Raw genomic sequence first — 22,684 nt, forward strand, 5'->3', positions numbered from 1 at the left:
GGAGTTGATAACTAGGTGCTTAGTTCTCTAATATGCTAGCTGTTTTTCAGAAGTTAGTTTATTTTGAAATCTTCTTAGTAGAAGGCAACATATAAGTGCTGTTCATGTGAATAATAGATTACGTAAGCAACTATCTATTGTTAGGGTTACTGGAGAAATGAAATTTTTTATGGCAGTCTTGGACAGTAACTTTTTCAGAAAATATTTTGGCTTAGTTTGTTAACGCTCCTGTTTTCTCTATATACAGACTGACTTCCTCATGGTGGTGCTGAGAGACGTAGTTGAGGCATATCCTGAAATCAGAGTTATCCTTATGTCTGCCACTATTGATACCACCATGTTCTGTGAATACTTCTTCAATTGCCCCATCATTGAGGTCTACGGTAGAACCTACCCAGTGGAAGGTAAAATACTGGCTGAATGTGTATTTTGAGTAATTGCTTTTATTCATTCTCTTTTCAATCTTGCACATAGTAGAAGGGACAAAAGCTTAAACAGTTCACATGAATCACAGTGTATCCTGAGATCTGGTCTATACCCTATGTTGCAAAGAAGTCAGAGAACATTAACTACTATGGAGTGAAATTTTTCACTGTTTCTCTTAGAGGGTTAAATAGTGATAGTGATTTTAAAAATGAGTTGCTACTATCTAATGCATACACCTGTTGTCTTGAATAAACCAGCCTAAATGAGCCAGTGTAAAAACTGCTATAGAAAATACATGGGAAGAGCCTGAATGGACAGGCTTGGTTGTCAAGGGTGAGGAACAATGGTGGGAGAGTGTGGGGAAGCTTGTAGTGCCATTGCCCATACTGTACCTATTCTTTGGATAAATTGAGGAGTTTGGTTTCCAAGGCTGTCAGTCAAGCACTCGTTTCCAGCACTAGCTTCAAACTCTGAGCCCTCAGCTTGCTCTTTTGAAACTTTATGGCTATCTTTAGAAAGGGCCCGTGTAGAGCTATGGTTAGAATATGTCCCTCTGCTGAAGTTTGTGACTGGTTGATGGGCATCCTCTATACTAACTTGATGGATCTGTCCCTGCAGAGTATTTTCTGGAAGATTGTATTCAGATGACTCAGTTTGTTCCTCCATTAAAGGATAAGAAGAGGAAAGACAAAGATGAAGAGGGTGGTGAAGATGATGATGTATGTTGGGCTTGTTTACGTATGTAAATTAAACAAGCACTGGCTGGAACCAGCGCACCAACGTAATGCATGCATTGCTGTACTCCTTTCTTTCTTGGACATCAGTGAAGCATTTGACCTGTTATGGACAGAGCACAATTTAACCACGTTAAATTATAGTACTGTATAGTAAAATTTTTCACTGATTCTCTTTGAGGGTTAAATATTTGCAGTGTTTCAGAAAAGTATTGTTCTACATTATTATACAAAGACTAACGGGTGAGCAAGAGTAACTAATCAGGGGACAGAGATCGTGGTCAGACAGCAGAACAATGGTATAAAATGAATTCCTATCTAATTAACTGGCTGTGTTTTAATGACTGCAACATTGTTGCACTAAAATGCTTTGAGAAACCTTGTAACTATTGAAATAGTACTTGGGATTGCTGCTGTTATATTTAACTGAATTTTCTGAATGCTTTTGTAATTGATGTACAGTAAGAGCTGTTTTATCCAGCACTTCACCAACTGGAAAGATCTATAAACTGGCATTTCTGATCTTCATTGAAAGTCCGATTTTATAGTCCGGTTGGTGTGGGGCTGGCAGGGGGTTGGAATGCAGGAGGAGATGCGGAGCGGAGCACAGGCTCTGGGAGGGAGTTTGGGTGCAGGAGGGAGCTTGGAGTGCAGGGGAGGGTGTGGGGTGCCAGATCCGGGCGCCGCTCACCTTGGATGGCTCCCTGGAAGTGGCGGCCTGTCCCAGTTGTTCCTGGTTCCCAGCCAATAGGAGTTGCAGGGGCAGCACACAGAGCTGCCTGCTGCGTCTCTGCCTAGAAGTAGCCAGGACAGATCACTGCTTGAGGTGAGCATCCCCCGGATTTGGCACTCCCAGCCCCCTCCTGCACCCAAACTCCCTCCCCCTTAGTTAACTGGCATTTTTCACTTACCAGCACCCACCATTCCTCCAGCATGCCGTATAAAACCGCTTTTATTGTATTTAGTTAACTTACAAAGTTCCAGTCCCGTTTTATCTCGTCACCTGTGTTTTAAAAAATTGAACTGATGTGTGAATTCAAGCTTGCTTCTTTTGCTGCAGTAGATATTGCCAGCAACTATGCCTACCAAGAACTTGTGTTCCTTACATGGCTGTGGGTGATGGTATCTTTTGTAAAAAGATACAATCCTGAATCTGAGTTTTAGCAGATGAATGAAGGACCTGAATTTCAATTTGTTTGATTATGTTTTAAAGGAACACAGTCAACTTAAAGCACGGTTCTCACAGAAATGTTTTTACTAGCTGTTACTTGTAATGACTAAGATCCTTTAACTAGGGCCCTACCAAATTCACGGTCCGTTTTGGTCAATTTCATGGTCATAAGATTTTAAGTTATAAATTTCATGATTTCAGCTATTTAAGTCTGAAATGTCACTTTGTTGTAATTGTAGGGGTCCTGACCCAAAGGAGTTTTGGAGGGGTTGCAAGGTTATTGTAGGGGGCAGGTTGTAGTACTGCTATGCTTACTTCTGTGCTGCTGCTGGTGGCAGCACTGCCGTCAGAGCTGGAGAGCGGTGGCTGCTGGTTGGGAGCCACGCTCTGAAGGCAGAGTCACTGCCAGCAGCAGCGCAGAAGTAAGGATGGCATGGTATGGTATTGACACCCTTCTGCACTGCTGCCTGCAGAGCTGGGCCCTCGGTCATCAGCTGCCACTCTCTGGCCACCCAGCTGTGAAGGCAGCACAGAAGTAAGGGTAGCAATACTAAAATAACCTTATGACACCCCTGCAACTTCCTTTTGGGTCAGAACCCCCAATGTGGGAAACGCTGGTCTCCCCCATGAAATCTGAATAGTATAGGGTAAAAGCACACAAAAGACCAGTTTTCATGGTCTGTGGTGCATTTTTCATGGCCACGAATTTGGTAGGGCCCTACCTAAAACTATGAGGGGGGGAAACTTTTCTGTGTGCGTTTGTTACTTTGTGCGTTTGAGACCGCTGTTTGGGGTCATGTAGTCAGTTTCTAGGTTTACTCTATATAGTTCCTAATTTTCCCCAGCTGGCACTGTAGTCTGTCTTATAGCAACAGAGGAGAGAAAAACACCTCAGCAGGAAAAGCTTAGTTGTAAAATCACAAAAAATTGGCAGGGGGTTTGGGCACAGGTGTAGAACCTGAAACAACTACTTACTCTTTTTTTTAACTTGATTTCAAATTGACCACTTCTCCTTAAAAGAAACAATTTTTTTTTTCAAACCTACACATTGGTATTTCCTTAAAGAAAAGCAGTTTGATGCTGTAATTCTGGCTCCATCCATTCTAATGGAGATTTAATTGGTTTGATAGTTTCGTACTCTAAATTATAATTTATAGTGGTTTATAATTCTGAAAAGAGAATATGTATAGAAAAAAGATGGGGAATAAGGCAGTTCAGCTTGACCTGTGGTGTGATGTAAGCCAGTATTGAGCCTAGGACAGTGTTTCCAATCCATCCATCCCAATCCTATCTGGTTTGAGTGGCCCTCCTCCCCATAGTATTAGAGTCCTATCTGGTTAAACGTTTTTTGTTTGTTCTCTACACCTGCAGGCCAACTGTAATCTTATATGTAGTGATGAATATGGTCCAGAAACAAAACGTTGTATGGCCCAGTTGAACGAGAAGGAAACTCCCTTTGAGCTCATTGAGGCCTTGCTAAAGTACATCGAGACCCTGAATGTTCCAGGAGCTGTGCTTGTCTTCTTGCCTGGCTGGAACCTGATATACACCATGCAAAAGCATCTGGAAATGAATCCACACTTTGGTACAAACAGCTTTCAGTTATTTTCTTCTCAGTGTCCTTCTCGCAGAACAGTTACTGGATAAATGTAAAGATGAGTTGACTGAAAGAGTTGGGCCTTCTGTGTGTCTATATAGGATGAGAGTTTGAGTAGATATACTCTATATAGCTCTGTTTGAGTAGATGGATGAGAGAAAGTGGAAGGAAGGTGTTTAGGTATGAAGCAGTGGGTGGATAAGAGTGAGCTGAACTTTAATATCTGATACATAACAGGTTATAGTTGTTTAACCTCCTGGTGTTCATATTGTAGGAAGCCACCGGTACAGAATTCTGCCCCTGCATTCACAAATTCCTCGAGATGAACAGCGCAGAGTGTTTGATCCAGTGCCTTCTGGAGTGACCAAGGTGTGAAACTATACCACCTACATAGAGAGAGAATGTAGTATAGTGGCTCTCGCCTGTGCTTTTGAGAAGAGTTTTTTAATGCTGGCATTCTGCATGCTACCTTACAGACCATCCTTGGCTCCTTGTTACAATACATGTATTCTAATACAATTTTCCTGTTTTGGTAGGTGATTTTATCCACCAACATTGCTGAGACTAGCATTACCATCAATGATGTTGTCTATGTTATAGATTCTTGCAAGTGAGTTCCCGATCCAGATCTTTATTTTACACAACACATTATTTGTTGGAATACCAAGTAGTTTTTGCGAACATGCAGTACTTCCTTGTATTGCTGTAGCCCCAAGAATGAGTTTGGAGACCTAATCTGCAGTGGTTGTGTGCTCCCCAAGTAATCTATGCAGTTAAACAACCATACTGGTGTATCTGTAAATTGTCCTTGGTCAATTGAATACCATGTTAGTGGTGTTTATATGGGTGTCAGTGGGATTCCTGTACACTGTTTTCCAAATGGATGATTTCATACTACAAACTCTTGTATGGTTGCTGGGGAAATATTAATCCTTCCTATATTAGTCTGTTATGCACTCTGACTTGCTGTGTGCACTTTGAGCATGTTATAGTCATGAATCACTAATTGCATTAGAGCTTTGAGCTGAGATTTAAACTTTTGGGAGAAGTCCGGGAAATCTGGGTTCTGATGCAGTGAGTGGGGGTACTATTCGTTAAGCAGAAAGACTAGCACAGTTAATTTTTTTATTCCAGTTTTGCTTCATTGAATGATACAGAGCAGACCTGCTTTGGCAGTATTTGATCTTCATTTTTTTTTACTGCTTTTACAGACAAAAGGTGAAGCTGTTCACTGCTCACAACAATATGACAAACTATGCCACAGTCTGGGCATCAAAAACTAACCTTGAGCAACGGAAAGGGCGAGCTGGCCGAGTGCGGGCTGGATTCTGTTTCCATCTGTGCAGCAGAACTCGCTTTGAAAGGTGAGCAGCACTCCATAAATTACAGAGCATGCAGTTGTGAGCTGCTTCAAACCAAGCAGAGGAAGCAGATTAACACACAATCGTGGGGATATGATTGCCATGAACTGTTGCATTTCCTCAGACACAGAATTTAGTTCCCACTCTAGAATTTGTGGGTCCCTTAGAAAACTGTCACGGAAAGCAGGGAAATTGTTTGAGATGTGACTTCAGGAGCAGTCCCCACTTGACTGGACAAGTATGGCCCAGCAGCCTGATAGAATGACTGGGAAGAAAGAGCCCCATGCTTCACCCAGTGAGACACTGTTGAGGCCCAAGGTATTGAGGAGAAAAGGAAAGGGATTCTAGAATGAGATGCCACAAAAGACAGCTGGATCCTACCAATCAAAAAGTGCATGCTTGTGGGACCCTACTCTTCTCCTAGAGAGGACAGCTGGTGTGGAAGGTGGTGAGAACCAGGTGAGGGGGGAGAGACCTCGGAGGAGAGGAGGAGGCAGGTAGACAGGTGTTCTTCCTTTTTCCCAACTCTCTGGCCAGAAGCTGCTAACACCTCTTTTTGCTGCCAAACTGTTTTTCTCCCACTTCCAGCTACTCTAACATTACCAAACTGCTGAAACCTGACCCCTTCTCATTCCTATCTGCCAAACCTTCCCCCAAAGACAAAGTCGTGTAACCCTCACTGCCCAGCTGCAGGGGCTTACACAGCAGTCAGATTCTACTGTATTTCACCCACTACCCTGAAAACATCACAGTACACCCATTCCCCTGGACGACAGCTGCAGGATAACTATGTTTACAGTGATCGATGTTAAGAAATCTTAGTTTCTGAAGGAGCATATAATAAAAACATCCCTAAAATTTTTGTTGAATTAAATATTTAGACATGGTATAATGTGATCATCTTAATTCATTAGGAACTTCTGACAGCAAACTAGTTGTGTGCTGTTAAAGAAATCATGTGGTCTTGTGTGAGAATTTAGGTTCAGCTTACCACAGAGAACATGGAACCCCAGGAATTACTGTGCTTAAACAAAAAAATTGTAAACAGGAGATGGTCGTGTATTTCCAATGGGGTCCTATAGGGATTGGTTCTTGACCGTACACTATTTAACATTTTTTTTGTCAGTGACCTGGAAGAAAATATAACTACTGATAGTTTGTGGATGACGCAGATCGAGGGAATGATAAATAATGAAGAGAACAGGCCACTGATAGAGTGAACAGGATTGCATGGTAAACAGGGTGCAAGCAATCAGTATGCATTTTAATAGGCTAAATGTATACATCTGAGAGCAAAGAATGTAGGCCATACTTACAGGATGGGGAACTCTAGTCACCATGACACCCCTCTGCCCCCCACAAAAAAAAATAGTTTTTAACACTGCTTCCCAGGATAAGGAGGAGAACATGAGCTCCCAGTGCAATTCTGTGGCTGAAAAGGCTAATGCAATCCTTGTCTGAATGGGATTCTCTAGTAGAAGTATAGGTTATTTTACCTCTCTATTTGGCACTGGTGCACCTGCTGCTGGAATACTGTGTATGGTTCTGTCATTTTATGAAGAATGTTGATAAGTTGGAGAGGGTTCAGAGAAGAGCCACAAGAATAATTAACTTCAGAGTGGTGGCCGTGTTAGTCTGTATCCGCAAAAAGAATCATAGAATCATAGAATATCAGGGTTGGAAGGGACCTCAGGAGGTCATCTAGTTCAACCCCCTGCTCAAAGCAGGACCAAGTCCCAGTTAAATCATCCCAGCCAGGGCTTTGTCAAGCCTGACCTTAAAAACCTCTAAGGAAGGAGATTCTACCACCTCCCTAGGTAACGCATTCCAGTGTTTCACCACCCTCTTAGTGAAAAAGTTTTTCCTAATATCCAATCTAAACCTCCCCCACTGCAACTTGAGACCATTACTCCTCGTTCTGTCATCTGCTACCATTGAGAACAGTCTAGAGCCATCCTCTTTGGAACCCCCTTTCAGGTAGTTGAAAGCAGCTATCAAATCCCCCCTCATTCTTCTCTTCTGTAGACTAAACAATCCCAGCTCCCTCAGCCTCTCCTCATAAGTCATGTGTTCTAGACCCCTAATCATTTTTGTTGCCCTTCGCTGGACTCTCTCCAATTTATCCACATCCTTCTTGTAGTGTGGGGCCCAAAACTGGACACAGTACTCCAGATGAGGCCTCACCAATGTCGAATAGAGGGGAACGATCACGTCCCTCGATCTGCTCGCTATGCCCCTACTTATACATCCCAAAATGCCATTGGCCTTTTTGGCAACAAGGGCACACTGCTGACTCATATCCAGCTTGTCGTCCACTGTCACCCCTAGGTCCTTTTCCGCAGAACTGCTGCCTAGCCATTCGGTCCCTAGTCTGTAGCGGTGCATTGGATTCTTCTGTCCTAAGTGCAGGACCCTGCACTTATCCTTATTGAACCTCATCAGATTTCTTTTGGCCCAATCCTCCAATTTGTCTAGGTCCTTGTGTATCCTATCCCTCCCCTCCAGCGTATCTACCACTCCTCCCAGTTTAGTATCATCCGCAAATTTGCTGAGAGTGCAATCCACACCATCCTCCAGATCATTTATGAAGATATTGAACAAAACCGGCCCCAGGACCGACCCCTGGGGCACTCCACTTGACACCGGCTGCCAACTAGACATGGAGCCATTGAGCACTACCCGTTGAGCCCGACAATCTAGCCAACTTTCTACCCACCTTATAGTGCATTCATCCAGCCCATACTTCCTTAACTTGCTGACAAGAATACTGTGGGAGACCGTGTCAAAAGCTTTGCTAAAGTCAAGAAACAATACATCCACTGCTTTCCCTTCATCCACAGAACCAGTAATCTCATCATAAAAGGCGATTAGATTAGTCAGGCATGACCTTCCCTTGGTGAATCCATGCTGGCTGTTCCTGATCACTTTCCTCTCATGCAAGTGCTTCAGGATTGATTCTTTGAGGACCTGCTCCATGATTTTTCCAGGGACTGAGGTGAGGCTGACTGGCCTGTAGTTCCCAGGATCCTCCTTCTTCCCTTTTTTAAAGATTGGCACTACATTAGCCTTTTTCCAGTCATCTGGGACTTCCCCCGTTCGCCACGAGTTTTCAAAGATAATGGCCAATGGCTCTCCAATCACAGCCGCCAATTCCTTCAGCACTCTCGGATGCAACTCGTCCGGCCCCATGGACTTGTGCACGTCCAGCTTTTCTAAATAGTCCCTAACCACCTCTATCTCCACAGAGGGCTGGCCATCTCTTCCCCATTTTGTGATGCCCAGCACAGCAGTCTGGGAGCTGACCTTGTTCGTGAAGACAGAGGCAAAAAAAGCATTGAGTACATTAGCTTTTTCCACATCCTCTGTCACTAGGTTGCCTCCCTCATTCATTAAGGGGCCCACACTTTCCTTGGCTTTCTTCTTGTTGCCAACATACCTGAAGAAATCCTTCTTGTTACTCTTGACATCTCTTGCTAGCTGCAGCTCCAGGTGCGATTTGGCCCTCCTGATATCATTCCTACATGCCCGAGCAATATTTTTATACTCTTCCCTGGTCATATGTCCAACCTTCCACTTCTTGTAAGCTTCTTTTTTATGTTTAAGATCCGCTAGGATTTCATTGTTAAGCCAAGCTGGTCACGTGCCATATTTACTATTCTTTCGACTCATCGGGATGGTTTGTCCCTGTAACCTCAACAGGGATTCCTTGAAATACAGCCAGCTCTCCCAGACTCCTTTCCCCTTCATGTTAGTCCCCCAGGGGATCCTACCCATCCGTTCCCTGAGGGAGTCGAAGTCTGCTTTCCTGAAGTCCAGGGTCCGTATCCTGCTGCTTACCTTTCTTCCCTGCGTCAGGATCCTGAATTCAACCAACTCATGGTCACTGCCTCCCAGATTCCCATCCACTTTTGCTTCCCCCACTAATTCTACCCGGTTTGTGAGCAGCAGGTCAAGAAAAGCGCCCCCCCTAGTTGGCTCCTCTAGCACTTGCGCCAGGAAATTGTCCCCTACGCTTTCCAAAAACTTCCTGGCTTGTCTGTGCACCGCTGTATTGCTCTCCCAGCAGATATCAGGAAAATTAAAGTCACCCATGAGAATCAGGGCGTGCGATCTAGTAGCTTCCGTGAGCTGCCGGAAGAAAGCCTCATCTACCTCATCCCCCTGGTCCGGTGATCTGTAGCAGACTCCCACCACTACATCACTCTTGTTGCACACACTTCTAAACTTAATCCAGAGACACTCAGGTTTTTCTACAGTTTCGTACCGGAGCTCTGAGCAGTCATACTGCTCCCTTACATACAGTGCTACTCCCCCACCTTTTCTGCCCTGCCTGTCCTTCCTGAACAGTTTATAACCATCCATGACAGTACTCCAGAAAAGGAGTATTTGTGGCACCTTAGAGACTAACAAATTTATTTGAGCATATATAGTCTCTAAGGTGCCATAAGTACTCCTTTTCTTTTTAAGAATGATTAAAAGATTAGAAAACATATTTTATCACGATAGACTCAAGGAACTCAATGTGAGATTAACAAAGAAAAAGTTTAAGGGGTGACCTAATTGTATAAGTACCTGCATCGGGAACAAATATTGAACGGACTCTTCGTTCTAGCAGAGAAAGGTATAACATGAGCCAGTCGATGGAAGTTGAAGCCAAATTCAGACTGGAAATACGACATAAATTTTTAACAATGGGAGTAATTAACCCTTGGAACAATTTACCAAACGTGATGGGATGACCTGTGGTGGATCCTCCCATCTCTGGCAGTTTTAAAATCAAGATTGGATGTTTCTCTAAATGATATGCATGAGGAATTATTTTGGGAAATTCTATGGCCTGTGGTGCTCAGGAGATAAGACTAGATGATCACATGATCCCTTCTGGCCTTGGAATCTCTGAAAGCCTAGCTTTATGCAGCATAGAAGGAGAAAGACCATTCAAACTGTCGAAGCAAGGGTAAGAAGTAGAAATGGATGGGACTGTGTTCATTTGGGAGGCATGTTTATCCCGAACATCACATAAGATACTAACTGTTCGAAAACTCAGTCATTTCTAGGGCTTAACACTTGAACTGTGATCCTCAAGGCAAAGAGACTGAGGGCACTGTGTCAGGGAGAAAGGGACCCAAGAGCTCCATCCCCACCACACCTCCATGCTTCTAGAAATAAAAACTTGCCCTGTTTCCAGTAAGAGCACTCCTCCTTGTTGCTAACCTAACTGAACCAGGGACCAGCAGATGCTGTTGGGAGTGGAGGTGATAAATTCACCAGCATGGAAGCTGGAAGCAGGGTAGTGGTAATAGGCAGGCTGGAAGTAATTGACCTGCCTGAGGAATGGAAGACCTATTCTAGTATTCAGGTTTGGTTGTGGAAGGGCAAGGAGATGAGATTGGGGGGGGGGGGTGGGGGGGTTCCAGTTGGAAGGGACATGGAATTACTAAAGAGAAGTACTGTTCATCAGTGCAGGTTGCAGGAATTCACTGAGGGTGGATTGATGAGGTGACTTGGTGAACGTGTTCACGTAGGAAGGCTAGGTTGCACTTGTTGGGATGACCTGTATTGGGGATCGGGAATGCATATGTCCAGAAGGTTGACTTTTTGTGTTCACCCCTCACTGTTTTTAGGCTTGAAACTCACATGACACCTGAAATGTTCAGAACACCACTGCATGAAATTGCTTTGAGCATCAAACTTCTGCGTCTGGGAGGGATTGGCCAATTCTTGGCCAAAGCGATAGAACCACCTCCTTTGGATGCAGTGATTGAAGCAGAGCACACACTCAGAGGTATTTGTATTGGGCCACAAGGTTCTTTGTTAGCAAACCCAGAAATGTGACATGTACAGCTTTGAATGGTTGAGGGTATCAAGGTCAATTGTAAGTAGATTTGACATATATATTGCTAGGTAGACATTTATATTTCTAGGTTTTCTTTGGCTGGAAGGACCTGATGTCTGCAAACCCCTTTGTGGCTCTGGGATGCATTTTCTGGGTAGCAGTGAGCTTCTGCAACTGGAGCAGTATTTAGAGGAACATAAATGTTCCTCTAGTTGACTTCCTAGCTTCAGGCTTCTTTTGTTACATTTTATGAGTATCTTATGAAGATGGCTACTATTGTATCTTCAGCTGTGAGACTTGTATATGAGATGCGACTGAGTCCAGCGCATTAAAGCGTTTGGGAGACTGGTTCAAAACAAGCCTGATCTAGGCTGATGGATTCTGTTACAATTATTTTGCACTTTTATACTGCCTGGTCACCCTGTTTTGTGAGATCCCTTTGTAACTCTTTGCAGTCAGCTTTGGACTTCATTTGAGACTGTGGTACTCAAGTTAGTTTTGCCACCCGACTGTTCATGCCCTTTTCCAGATTACTTATGAATATGTTGAACAGCACAGGTGGTCAATACAGATCCTTAGGTAGCCCCCACTATTTACCTCTCTACATTGTGAAAACTGACTATATATATTCCTACCCTTTGTTTCCTATCTTTTAACAAGTTATTGATCCATGAGAGGACCTTCCTCTTATCCCATGATTGCTTAGTTTACTTAAGAGCCTTTGGAGAGGGACCTTGTCAAAGGCTTTCTGAAAGTCCAAGTAGGCTATTTTGACTGGATCTCCCTTGTCTTCAGACTTGTTGATACCCTCAAGGAATTCTGATTGTTGAGGCATGATTTCCCTTTACAAAAGCTGTGTTGACTCTTCCCCAGCATAATGTGTTTATCTGTGTCCAACCATTTTGTCCTTTACTATAGTTTCAACTAATTTGCTTGGTACTGAAGTTAGGCTTACTGGCCTGTAATTGCCAGATCGCCTCTGGAGCCCTTTTTTGAAAATCGGTGTTACAGTAGTTATTCTCCAGTTGTCTGGTTACAGAGGCTAATTTAAGCAAAGGTTATATATCACAATTAGTAGTTCTGCAATTTCATATTTGAGTTCCTTCAGAACACTTGGGTGAACATAATAGTTTAAGTTCTTAAACTTCTCAATCTCTCAGCCAAGGGCTAATTAAATCCTTGGTTTGACTTTAGGCTTGTGTACACTGGCAATTTACAGCGCTGCAACTTTCTCGCTCAAGGGTGTCAAAAAATACTCCCCCTGAGTGCAGCAAGTTTCAGTGCTGTAAAGCGCCAGTGTAGACAGTGCATCAGTGCTGGGAGCTCCACCCCTCGTGGAGGTGGTTTTTTTAGAGCTCTCTCCCAACACTGTGCCACAACCACACAAGCCATGTTAAAGCGCTGCCAGTGTAGACTAGCCCTAGGTAACTGCCAGAACCATCTTTGCTGATAGGTTAATAACTTGTTTCAGAGCTGGATGCCCTGGACTCTAATGATGAGTTGACGCCTCTTGGGAGAATCCTTGCTAAACTCCCCATTGAACCTCGCCTGGGCAAGATGATGATAATGGGCTGCATTTTCTAGTAAGTTCCTCAGTATCAGTGGTGATTCTTTGCTGTCTTGCCCTGTGTTCCTGAATCTTCAGGCATCCAATGATGTTAAAAAAAGATGCATCCAGATGAGCTGTGGGTGGTGGCATGGGGGGGAAGGGGAGGGAACTGAATATTCATGAGATTAGGAGACAAATAACATCACTGGGTTTGGGGAGCCAAATATTCATGAGCTAGGGAGGAACTGAATGGCACCAGTAGAGACTGAATATTTATGAAATTGGGGAATGGGACACTGAACACTTGTAAGATCGGAGTGAACTGTGGTTGGGGAGATGTGGACAGTTAGCATTTAAGAGACAAGAGGTGAAAAGAACCACGGTACTGAATATTCATCAATAGAGGTATGCGGGCGTTGGTTTTAATCATGAGGGGTGGTGTTGGAGATCCGATAATCTGGAAGAGGGTGGTGAACAGGATTGTGAAAACAGATGGGGGAGGGGAAGAGGCATAATATTCATGAATGTGCTGTGAAATTCCAGCCACTGTCATTTGATCTAATTAATGCCTTTATTCTGGGAAGAGCTGCTGTAAAGAAGTCTCTCTAAGAATGAGTACTGAGGTAATGAGGCTTGTGTCCTTAAGCAGGAAGTTTTTACTCATGTCAACGGGCCTGTAACTTCTGCTGGCAACAAGACTAGGAACAAACCCAGTCATAAATACTTCTATGGTTTCTATTTCAGTGTAGGAGATGCTGTGTGTACCATCTCTGCCGCCACCTGCTTCCCTGAGCCTTTCATCAGCGAGGGTAAACGGCTGGGTTACGTCCATAGGAATTTTGCGGGGAACAGGTTTTCAGATCATGTAGCCTTGCTTTCAGTCTTCCAAGCCTGGGATGATGCAAGGTATGTTGGCTTAGCACAGAACAGAAGATTAAGGGTAATATTGGGTGAGCAACTATGTGACCTGACTAGATAGCCAAATGGCTGTGTTAGAGTTTCTGTTTGTGGCACTCATTCTTCTCTTGTACAGATCTTCTTGAGTTCAAGTGAGTCTGTCTTGACTGTTTCCTTTTTAGAATGGGCGGTGAAGATGCAGAAATACGATTCTGTGAACACAAAAGGCTCAACATGGCTACACTCAGGATGACTTGGGAAGCCAAAGTCCAGCTTAAAGATATTCTTATCAATTCTGGCTTTCCGGAAGGTAATACTCCATGGAAGCAGTCATTTCAGTATTGTCCCCTTCAATCTTTGAGAGTTGAGAGGTAGCTTTCCAACCTTTTGACTGGCCAATAGCCCAGTAATGGTGAATACATGGCATGTGGGCCCATGGTGAATTTGCTCCAGTACTTTGTTGCTGTTAAAGCAGCTTCCACCTGAGTGTTGCTGTATGCATTCTGCCTCTCCTAGCTGAGAGCAGTTTAAGGACTTGTCTACACTGTGCATTAGTGTGCAGATTGGGACTACATTAATGAACACTAGGGAATTTAGTGTGTGCCAGCAGGGTCCATGCGGACCAACCAGTGTGCAACACCCTAGTGCACACTAGAATTTACACCCCTCTAGTGTGGACTAATGCACAGTGTAAACGAGCACTACAACAGCTTGTGAACTTAGCTCCGCAGTGATGGTAAATTCTGGACGGCAAAGTTATGAGGAATTTGACCTTTTAAAGTGGTGGTTGTCTTTTCAGATCCACCTCCATGGTTTTGCTTCTCATACTTCTCTGCCATATATGCTCCATATTGCACTGATAGTCCTTCTGGATGAGAAGAGCTAGAGACTTCCCTCCCAAAATCACTTGGCGTAGCTGTTGCATTATCCTAAGGGCATTGCCCTCCCCACCCCACCCCCAGGATCTGAACACTGCCTTTCATGCTCTGTAGTTTTCTGGGCTTGTGCTCAGATCTTCACTACATAGCATATTCGCTTAGAATTCTTTGTATTTGAGTTTTCATTTCCATTAAACAGTGAGAATATTACAATACATAGCAAAATCTCTCAGCTAGTCATCAATATAGGATTGAGCAAGACATAATTTAACACAGCCATGTACAAGTGGCAAGAAGTCTGATTTACTTTCAAATGGAGTCTCTGTTTAGAGAGAAGACCAAATTTAAGGAAGGCACCTATAAGTATCCAGATTAGGCTGAATTTATAGACACATTGTCAACTTGAAAAGTAGTACATTTTAGTGCCTTCTGTATAAAATTAATAGCAATAGCCAGGTCCCTAGTGGACTTCCTGTGGTCCCTGCCTCTCACCCCTTTTCAAGGTAAAAACTTTGATGGGGTAAGGTTGGGGGGGGTTACATTTATTTTGTTTTTGTAAGATTGACTTTGTTTGAGGAGTATGCTTGGGTTGGGGTCTTTGGGTTAGGAGTCAGTGCAGAACATGTCCATTCTTGTGGTGGAAGAAAAGCCCTTTTTTGAAGAGGAAGGTTTTGCAGCATTTCCTAAAGATGGGGCAGGGTCTAGATTCAAAAATCTCTGGAAGTTTTGTTCCATGTTAAAAAGTTGATGGGAATTCAAAGTGTTGCTCTCACTTTTGTTTTCTTAATATCCAGTAGTCTTTCTCCCTCTGCTCTCAAGGATAAATGCTACAATAATTCTCTCTCTGGGCGGGATGACCCAACAACCCCCAGCCTGGGACTCCAGGTTTGTTGTGACAAGCAGTGGCACGATTACAACATCCAACCTGACCTCTTCAGGAGGTCCTATTGTCCTCCTGGACAAGCCTTTATGCCCTTGTTCCTTGAGAATGTGGGAAGGGGAATGGCTTTTCCAATTTGTAGTTTATTTTTCAGCTCTTTTCTCACTGAATACTAGAAAATGTGTGTTCAGTTTACTCATTACAAATACAATTATTTAACGTTGATGTGATGCAGCATTAAAATGCCCTTTTCTGAGGGCAGAGATGTTTTGAGAACCAATGCCTAAATAAATAGCCGAGTCAGTAAATGTTCAGATCAGAGATCCCGAATAATTTAGTTGCACTGTACTATGTGAGATCTGGAAAGTAGCTTGTTTTCTGTTCTCTGTCAACAGAGTGTTTGATGACTCAGATATTTAACAACACTGGACCAGATAACAATCTAGATGTTGTCATCTCCCTGCTTGCTTTTGGTGTATACCCTAATGTCTGCTACCACAAGGAGAAGAGGAAAATTCTTACCACTGAGGGGCGCAATGCGCTTATCCACAAGTCATCCGTCAACTGCCCTTTCAGCAGCCAGGACATGAAGTATCCATCTCCTTTCTTTGTTTTTGGTGAAAAGGTAAGGAGAACCATGAAATACTACTTTTGAGAAGTTACCAAACTTTATGCCCGTTCTTATTGCTTCATTTCAAAAGGAGCCTCTCGGGCACTGTTTTATTTCTTTAATGAAAATTTTAGCGCTAGTGAAAGAGTGGATTGGCAGCCCTGGAATCCTGTATTCCAAGGCTCTTCTGTTGTATGGCCAAAAAAACCCTGGAATTAGCCCTATCCTCTTGCTGCTCCCTGCTCAAGGTCAGTTAGTTCAGAATTCCATGTTCATTTATTTTATATTGTGCACAGTCCCCCAAGTGTTCAGTGTGCTGCATCTTTTTGTATTCATAGAATCACAGACTTTAAGGTCAGAAGGGACCATTATGATCGTTTTAGTCTGACCTCCTGCACAACGCAGGCCACAGAATCTCGCCCACGCACTCCTGTAACAAACCCCTAACCTCTATCTGAGCTACTGAAGTTCTCAAATCATGGTTTAAAGACTTCAAGGGGCAGAGAATCCTCCAGCAAGTGACCTGTGCCCCACGCTGCAGAGGAAGGCGAAAAACCCCCAGGGCCTCTGCCAATCTGCCCTGGAGGAAAATTCCTTCTCAACCCCAAGTATTGACAAGTAACTGCTTTATAGATAGTCAAGGGGCATGATGGAGGTTAAGGAGCTGAACAGGGGACAGCTATGGCTTGAGGAACCCATGAAAGTGAGGGCAAGTAGCTTGGGTTTTGTTACCCAGAATGCATTTGAGCCTTTTGGTGCTGGGGAGGGGATTCCATCTCCTCTTCACTCCTGCGCAATATGGGGAGGGAGAGAGAATAATAAATTGGGGGGGGCTGCAGGCATGAATTCCTTGCTCCTGTCACTCTAGCAACCCTGGATAACATTGGGCTGCCTCATTGCACTCCACCCCAATATCTGCCACAACAGCCAGCAGTGACAAATAGGCAACGATATATTTATTGCTGATCTCTAACCGTAATTTGGCTTGGTAACACACCGTTGACATTAATGGGGCAGTTCACATAGTCAGAGCCATTGTCTGTCTGTCTGCAGAGTTGGGCAGACGTCACTGAATTGGTTTATGTTCAGATCATATTTTGAAGGTATTCTCCACAAGTACCAAGTTCAGGTCTTTGCTTATGTAAACAAAAGCCTAGGTTTTTAGCACAGTTATGCAGGAATTTACAAATCTGCAATTGTGGGACAGTTGTGTAATCACCATAAAAATATGGGTCCCTGAATATCCAAAGAACAAATTGGTAGGGCGCTCTAGGGGAAACTTGCAAAGTGCAGCATACCAGACCTGTTGTATGGACTATCTTTAGAGTGAGAGGAGAGTTCCATCTGATGCTGGGGCATTGTGCTGAGACTGGCAAAAACTTGGTGTTTTTTTGTAAAGTGACACCTGTTCCTTGGGAACTGCATTGAGACCACAAAATTCATTTCACATGGACAATTGACAGCTTTTAAATGGTAATGAATTTGTTTCAGCCAACCAAAGCTGGATTTACAGCATCTCTCCTGATCTGATGAGCTCTGTATTTATTACTAATCCGTTGAGAGACAATCTCCTAGGGATTGTCTTGTTTGTAAAAAAATTCTGTTAGTTTCCATGGCCGCTGAAAGAAAGAGCAGTCTTAGTTCTTGAAATGGGAAACCATGTTCCTCTTCTACCTGCAGATCCGAACACGAGCTATCTCTGCCAAAGGAATGACCTTGGTGAGCCCGCTGCAGCTGCTTCTGTTTGCCTCAAAGAAAGTCTTATCTGATGGAGAGATCATTATGGTGGATGACTGGTATGAACTTCCTAGTTGATCATGGATAACTGTGAGGAGAAACAGCTGGTAACATATCTATAAGTATGTTTAGAATGGGAAATGTAGGTCAGGCTGTGCAGTAACAGATTAATTTCATCAGAGCATTATTGTTGGTCTGTGTAAGGATGGGGGAACAGTTTATTTTGGCAGCTCCTGTTTTTTCTGTAGATTATGTTCCTAAATTGAAAACATGAGGCACTGGCTGGATTCCACAAAAGCTACTTTCCCTGAGCTCAGATCTGAATTAGAGGTGGTGGAGAATTTGGGTCACATCCTCATAGACAAGCAGGAGGAAAGATAGCCTCATCATTAAGACACAGGACTGGGTCAGGAGTGCTGGCTCTGCTAATGACTTCCTGTGACCTTTGGCAAGTAACTGGGAAATGGAGGTAAAAAGGCAATCTTTAAAATGAGGTTAATGCCTCCCTACTTCCCAGAGTTGAGGCTTAGTTCACTGACATTTGTCAAATTTGGTATTCTGGGATGGCTGGTAGTTTTTGATGATATCTTTGTGTCCTTAACAGAGCCTTGAAGAGCCCCTGTATTTTTGAGCCCGCTTTAACGTTTTGGCATCTTTTAGTCCCAGAGGTTAATGGAGTAGTAACTGGTAGTACCTGGAGTGTTTCCAGTCCGAAGAGCAGGGAGTCAAAAATGTAGCAGCTGTGCTAATTGGCTTCTGATTTCTCTCAGTGCTGGGGAATCTCATACGTTGCCAATCATACTTTTTCAGTTCCAGATGGCAGCATTTCCCATTGTTAGGGTGTTATCCATACTCTTAACTTCGAAGTTCTAAGTGTTTTCTGTGGTGGTTGGCACTAGACGCACTGAATACCTGCTCTGTGGAACATTGTGCTTTCTCTATAGCCTCTCTCCTGTAGGCTGTGATGTTCTATATCTAGAGAGATCTTCATTTTGAAATAGTTTTTCCTGCTCTAGGATTAAATTGCGGATGTCTCATGATGCAGCTGCTTGTGTCACTGCCCTACGTGCAGCAATGGAAGCTCTTGTTGTTGAAGTAACTAAAGATCCTGAAATCATTAGCCAGCTGGACCCAGTGAATGAGCGAATGCTGAATGTGATCCGCCAAATCTCCAGGCCTTCAGCGGCTGGCATCAACCTCATGGCGGGCAACACAAGGTTAGCTCCAATCTGTTCACTTATACAGCTGGATCCTTGGAGTAGGAAAACATTCCTGGTAACTTGGAATGCCTAAACATTCCGAAGGCCAAAGTGTGTGTCTGAACTCCTATGCCAGCAAGAATTCCTGTTGGGGGATTTAGTTTGGAAGCAGGCTGCCTGATGTAGATAATCAGTGTTGAAGTTTTTAATATACTCATATTTTCAGTTAATCATGTCTGAAAATCTTCCTAAGAAACTGTGCAAGCAGTGAAGGTGCAGGTTGATGGAGGATGGCAAAAGGAGAGTAAAATGATGTCTCCTATAGTGTGTGAGTGGCTGCCTTGTGATACAGCATGCACCAAGGATCTTGTGGATTTCACAAATGAATTGAGGGGGCTGCTCTACTCATGCATGACTTTGAACTGTTTGTATGTGATGGTGTGCATTTCCCAAAGTCTACTGACTGTGTAATTCCTTCCCCAAGCCACATATGTCACCCTCCCATTACTAGCAGAATTATAAAAAATGGGGAATAGTAGTTTCAGGAAACTGAAATAACATAACCCTTAGGCCTTGAAGTAGAAATCTTTCAAAACACCTGGGAGAGTATGCTTAAACTATAGCAACTTGGTATGCACAGATGGTTACTTTCTGCAGAGAGTAACCGTTTCACTGGCTTGCAATAAACTTCACACTAGAAGACTGATCTTGGTATGAAGTGTTTGAACAAGCTAATTTCAGTTTAACCCTACTGTCAAATTCAGAATATGATAGTTGTAATCCAAGAGGCCATGGTACCCTGGTGTGTACATCATATGGCCTGAACATTCTGGCAGCTGTAGGGTTAATTTGGATTTGCAGTGGTGGGCATTAACTTGTCTACTGAATTTTACATACTCCTGAGCGTGTGTGATTTCCACCTACTCAAGGATATTTAGATCTCCTGCAATTTCATATCCTTCACATCAATTTGTGTTGCTCATTATGCAGAACAGATTTAAGATGTAAAGATGACTTTTCCCAAATCTCTGGAGATATAGTAATGGTTGAACTGCAGGCAAGGAGAGAAATGTATTTGGTTGATAGTGTTTGACTTCTCCATTCTACCACAGATATTCTTCCTGAAGAGATCCATGCATCATTTCTTGAGTGCTTATCTATTCAGACTGGATGATGCTAGGATTCCCTTTGGTCCTAATGGCTGCCTAAGAGTAGAAAACACTACTCTAACATTACTAGTCAGATTCAGTGTGGGCAAAGCACACATCAGGGTTGGGATTTCTCTAATAGCGAATGGGTGCTGAAGCTCCTCATCCAGTCTGTATAAGAATGATAGAAATCAAGGAAGTGCTCCACGCTCCTAAACCACTAAACTGTACCTGTGTCGCTCAGTACAGCAAACCATTACAGACGGCAAGAACCACTTTTGCAGTTTTTATAAAAATATCTGAAAATAGTTGGTCTCAGTCCACACCAGTCTCACAATACAAAACCTATTTGTGCTTTTCCATACCACTGGTAAACATCCCTATGTATAGGGGAAAGGGAGCTGTAGAGCTCTGATGTCTACAAATGAAAGTTCTAACAAAGAACCTTTTCTCTGCTTTAGTATCAGTCCTAGTACCACTGCTGAAGGGCTGCATGGTGGGATGGGGGTTCCTGTTTCAGTATCCTTTGTGCTTTGAGGAACAGGCTGACTCTCTTTCTCCTCCACCCCACCCCCTCTCCTTCCCGAACTATGTCAAGCACATCCTATTTCCAGTCCTCTCTCCCTTCTCCTGCAGGCCCTTCCCCATTATTTTCTCAAATGCTGGGTGAATTTACAGGGCTACATGTTAATGACTTCAGAGACTTTAATGTTCGTTATTCTGCTGTTATATAAGCAGAACAGAAACTGTGTATATCATTGGACCATTGTTAGCAGTTGCCTCAAACGGAAACGGCTCAGCCACTTCGGTTGAAATTCAGCCTGAGGCAAGTGACTGGCATGGAAAACTTCAGCCCCATAAGGGGACTTGGGCAAAATTATAAACAATTGAAAACTGAGTCTTATAGTGGGACATGTCAGGCAGCCTTATTAGGCAGCCCTGCCTCTAATAACCTGCTTCATTCCTTATTTCTGATGTAGATAATTTAACAAACGTGGGGGAGACTCAACTGTATGGAGTATGGGTAACTGATCAAAATGAGGGACCAACTTCTATTTTTTTCTTAAACATATCACGAGGGGCAAAATAGAGAGCCCAGCACTTCCCACATAAGCTGAAAACTGTCACCCCTACCTATGAGTTGTTGTTTTTGACAAAGTCCACGTCAGTGGATAATTTTATCTCTGCTTTAGAATTTTTTCGGGATGGGTCTGGTCCTGGACCAGATGAGATCACTCTGGGCTGCTCTTTAATGAAGCTTTACAGGGAATAAATGTCTAAGTTGGGTGTGGGATTTGAGCATACTGCTCTGCTGCATAAGAGGAGTGGGAGTTTTACGTTTTTGGAACTCTCCACTCTGGTGGTGGTGAAAATATTGAAGCCTTTTAAAGTTGTGAGTGTTAAATAAATTTTTTCTTAAAACTTTTCTTTCCTAGGTTTGGAGATGGTCCTCGTCCCCCCAAAATGGCTCGATATGACAATGGAGGTGGATTCAGAGGACGGGGAGTTAACCAGCGTGGCTCTGGCTACAGAGGTGGAGGCTATGGTGGTGGAGGCTATGGCGGTGGATATAACTCATACCGAGGTGGCTCTGGAGGAAGAGGATACCAAGGTGGCTCTGGGGGAGGTTATAGAGGTGGTGGGGGATATAAAGGGTCTGGGGGAGGGTATCGAGGCTCGGGTGGGGGATATAGAGGGTACCAGGGTGGTGGGAATAGAGGTAACTATGGAGGTGGGTTTGGGGGCCAAGGAAGGGGGCGTGGTGGTTATTGAAATCCATTGAAGTCTGTCTTGTACTCTACAAAAATGTGCATGTTTCCTTCTGTAACTTCTTTGATGCTAATACAGAAGTCTGTTTGTTATTTTACTTGTTCACAGTAGCTTGAAACGAACTGTTTAGGACTAGTGGTGATATTATGTAAAATAGAGTCCTTACTACAGAGTACCACAGTCTGTATACTTTGTTCTTAATAAAGTGTTCTGTTCACAAGACTTAACGTGTTTTGTTTCTGTATGATGATTGGATTCTGGACTTGAGCATGGCTGTTTCCTTTTAGGTTTAGCATTTGTCTATAGGAGGTATGAGAAATTTGGGAGAAACCTCTTTATTGTCTCCAGGGTGTAAACGAGCATGTGGGACAGATATCAACAATTCTTCAGAATTGCAAGGGATTATTAGTCATTGCTGCTTCAGACCACGATTGGACTGAATGGACAGAAGCAGAGGTTTGAAATCATAGGACTTTGTTCACCAATATGTATAGTTAGGTGTAGAATACGCTACATTAATAGTTATGAGCACAGTATTAATATAATATACACCATATGTGTGTGTTGGGAAGCTACGTTAAGTATTGTGCTCTCCCCACAATTCTGTTCACCCATGTCAAATATCCTACTATACTTGTCAAAGCTGAAATCGTCTTTACAATTAGAAAATAGGAAACATGGCAAAGCAAAGATGCACGAATGCTTTGTAGCAAGCACAGTTAGGATTTACTTTCATGGCTCATCAACACATGGAGTGTAATATTCAAAACAAAATATGGGACAGTACAGGGCGATACCAAGGACAAAGCTGGCACAAACTAGTGGGTTAATCTTGAAAGTGATGTGTAAAGAGTTGTAATTTGTAAAATCGTTACTACTAGCTGAAATGCA

At 43.3% G+C, this 22,684-nt stretch overlaps 1 protein-coding gene across 3 annotated transcripts in view; it reads left to right on the forward strand.

The window, feature by feature from the left end:
* The window catches only part of DHX9 (DExH-box helicase 9), a 44,545-nt gene extending 22,530 nt beyond the window's left edge, over positions 1 to 22,015 (forward strand). For all 3 annotated transcript variants that reach the window (XM_037906295.2, XM_043552884.1, XM_037906296.1), the window contains 14 exons: positions 248 to 404; positions 1,045 to 1,145; positions 3,703 to 3,916; positions 4,203 to 4,297; positions 4,465 to 4,538; positions 5,140 to 5,292; positions 10,914 to 11,074; positions 12,597 to 12,708; positions 13,419 to 13,580; positions 13,754 to 13,881; positions 15,725 to 15,954; positions 17,620 to 17,735; positions 18,693 to 18,893; positions 21,460 to 22,015. In XM_037906295.2, the coding sequence (XP_037762223.1) occupies positions 248 to 404; positions 1,045 to 1,145; positions 3,703 to 3,916; positions 4,203 to 4,297; positions 4,465 to 4,538; positions 5,140 to 5,292; positions 10,914 to 11,074; positions 12,597 to 12,708; positions 13,419 to 13,580; positions 13,754 to 13,881; positions 15,725 to 15,954; positions 17,620 to 17,735; positions 18,693 to 18,893; positions 21,460 to 21,796 (2,241 nt within the window). In that variant the 3' untranslated portion in view covers positions 21,797 to 22,015. The remainder of the gene's footprint in view (positions 1 to 247; positions 405 to 1,044; positions 1,146 to 3,702; positions 3,917 to 4,202; positions 4,298 to 4,464; positions 4,539 to 5,139; positions 5,293 to 10,913; positions 11,075 to 12,596; positions 12,709 to 13,418; positions 13,581 to 13,753; positions 13,882 to 15,724; positions 15,955 to 17,619; positions 17,736 to 18,692; positions 18,894 to 21,459) is intronic.
* The last annotated feature ends 669 nt before the right edge of the window (positions 22,016 to 22,684 follow it).

The sequence above is a fragment of the Chelonia mydas genome, chromosome 8, assembly GCF_015237465.2.
Source record: "Chelonia mydas isolate rCheMyd1 chromosome 8, rCheMyd1.pri.v2, whole genome shotgun sequence".
NCBI lineage: Eukaryota > Metazoa > Chordata > Testudines > Cheloniidae > Chelonia > Chelonia mydas.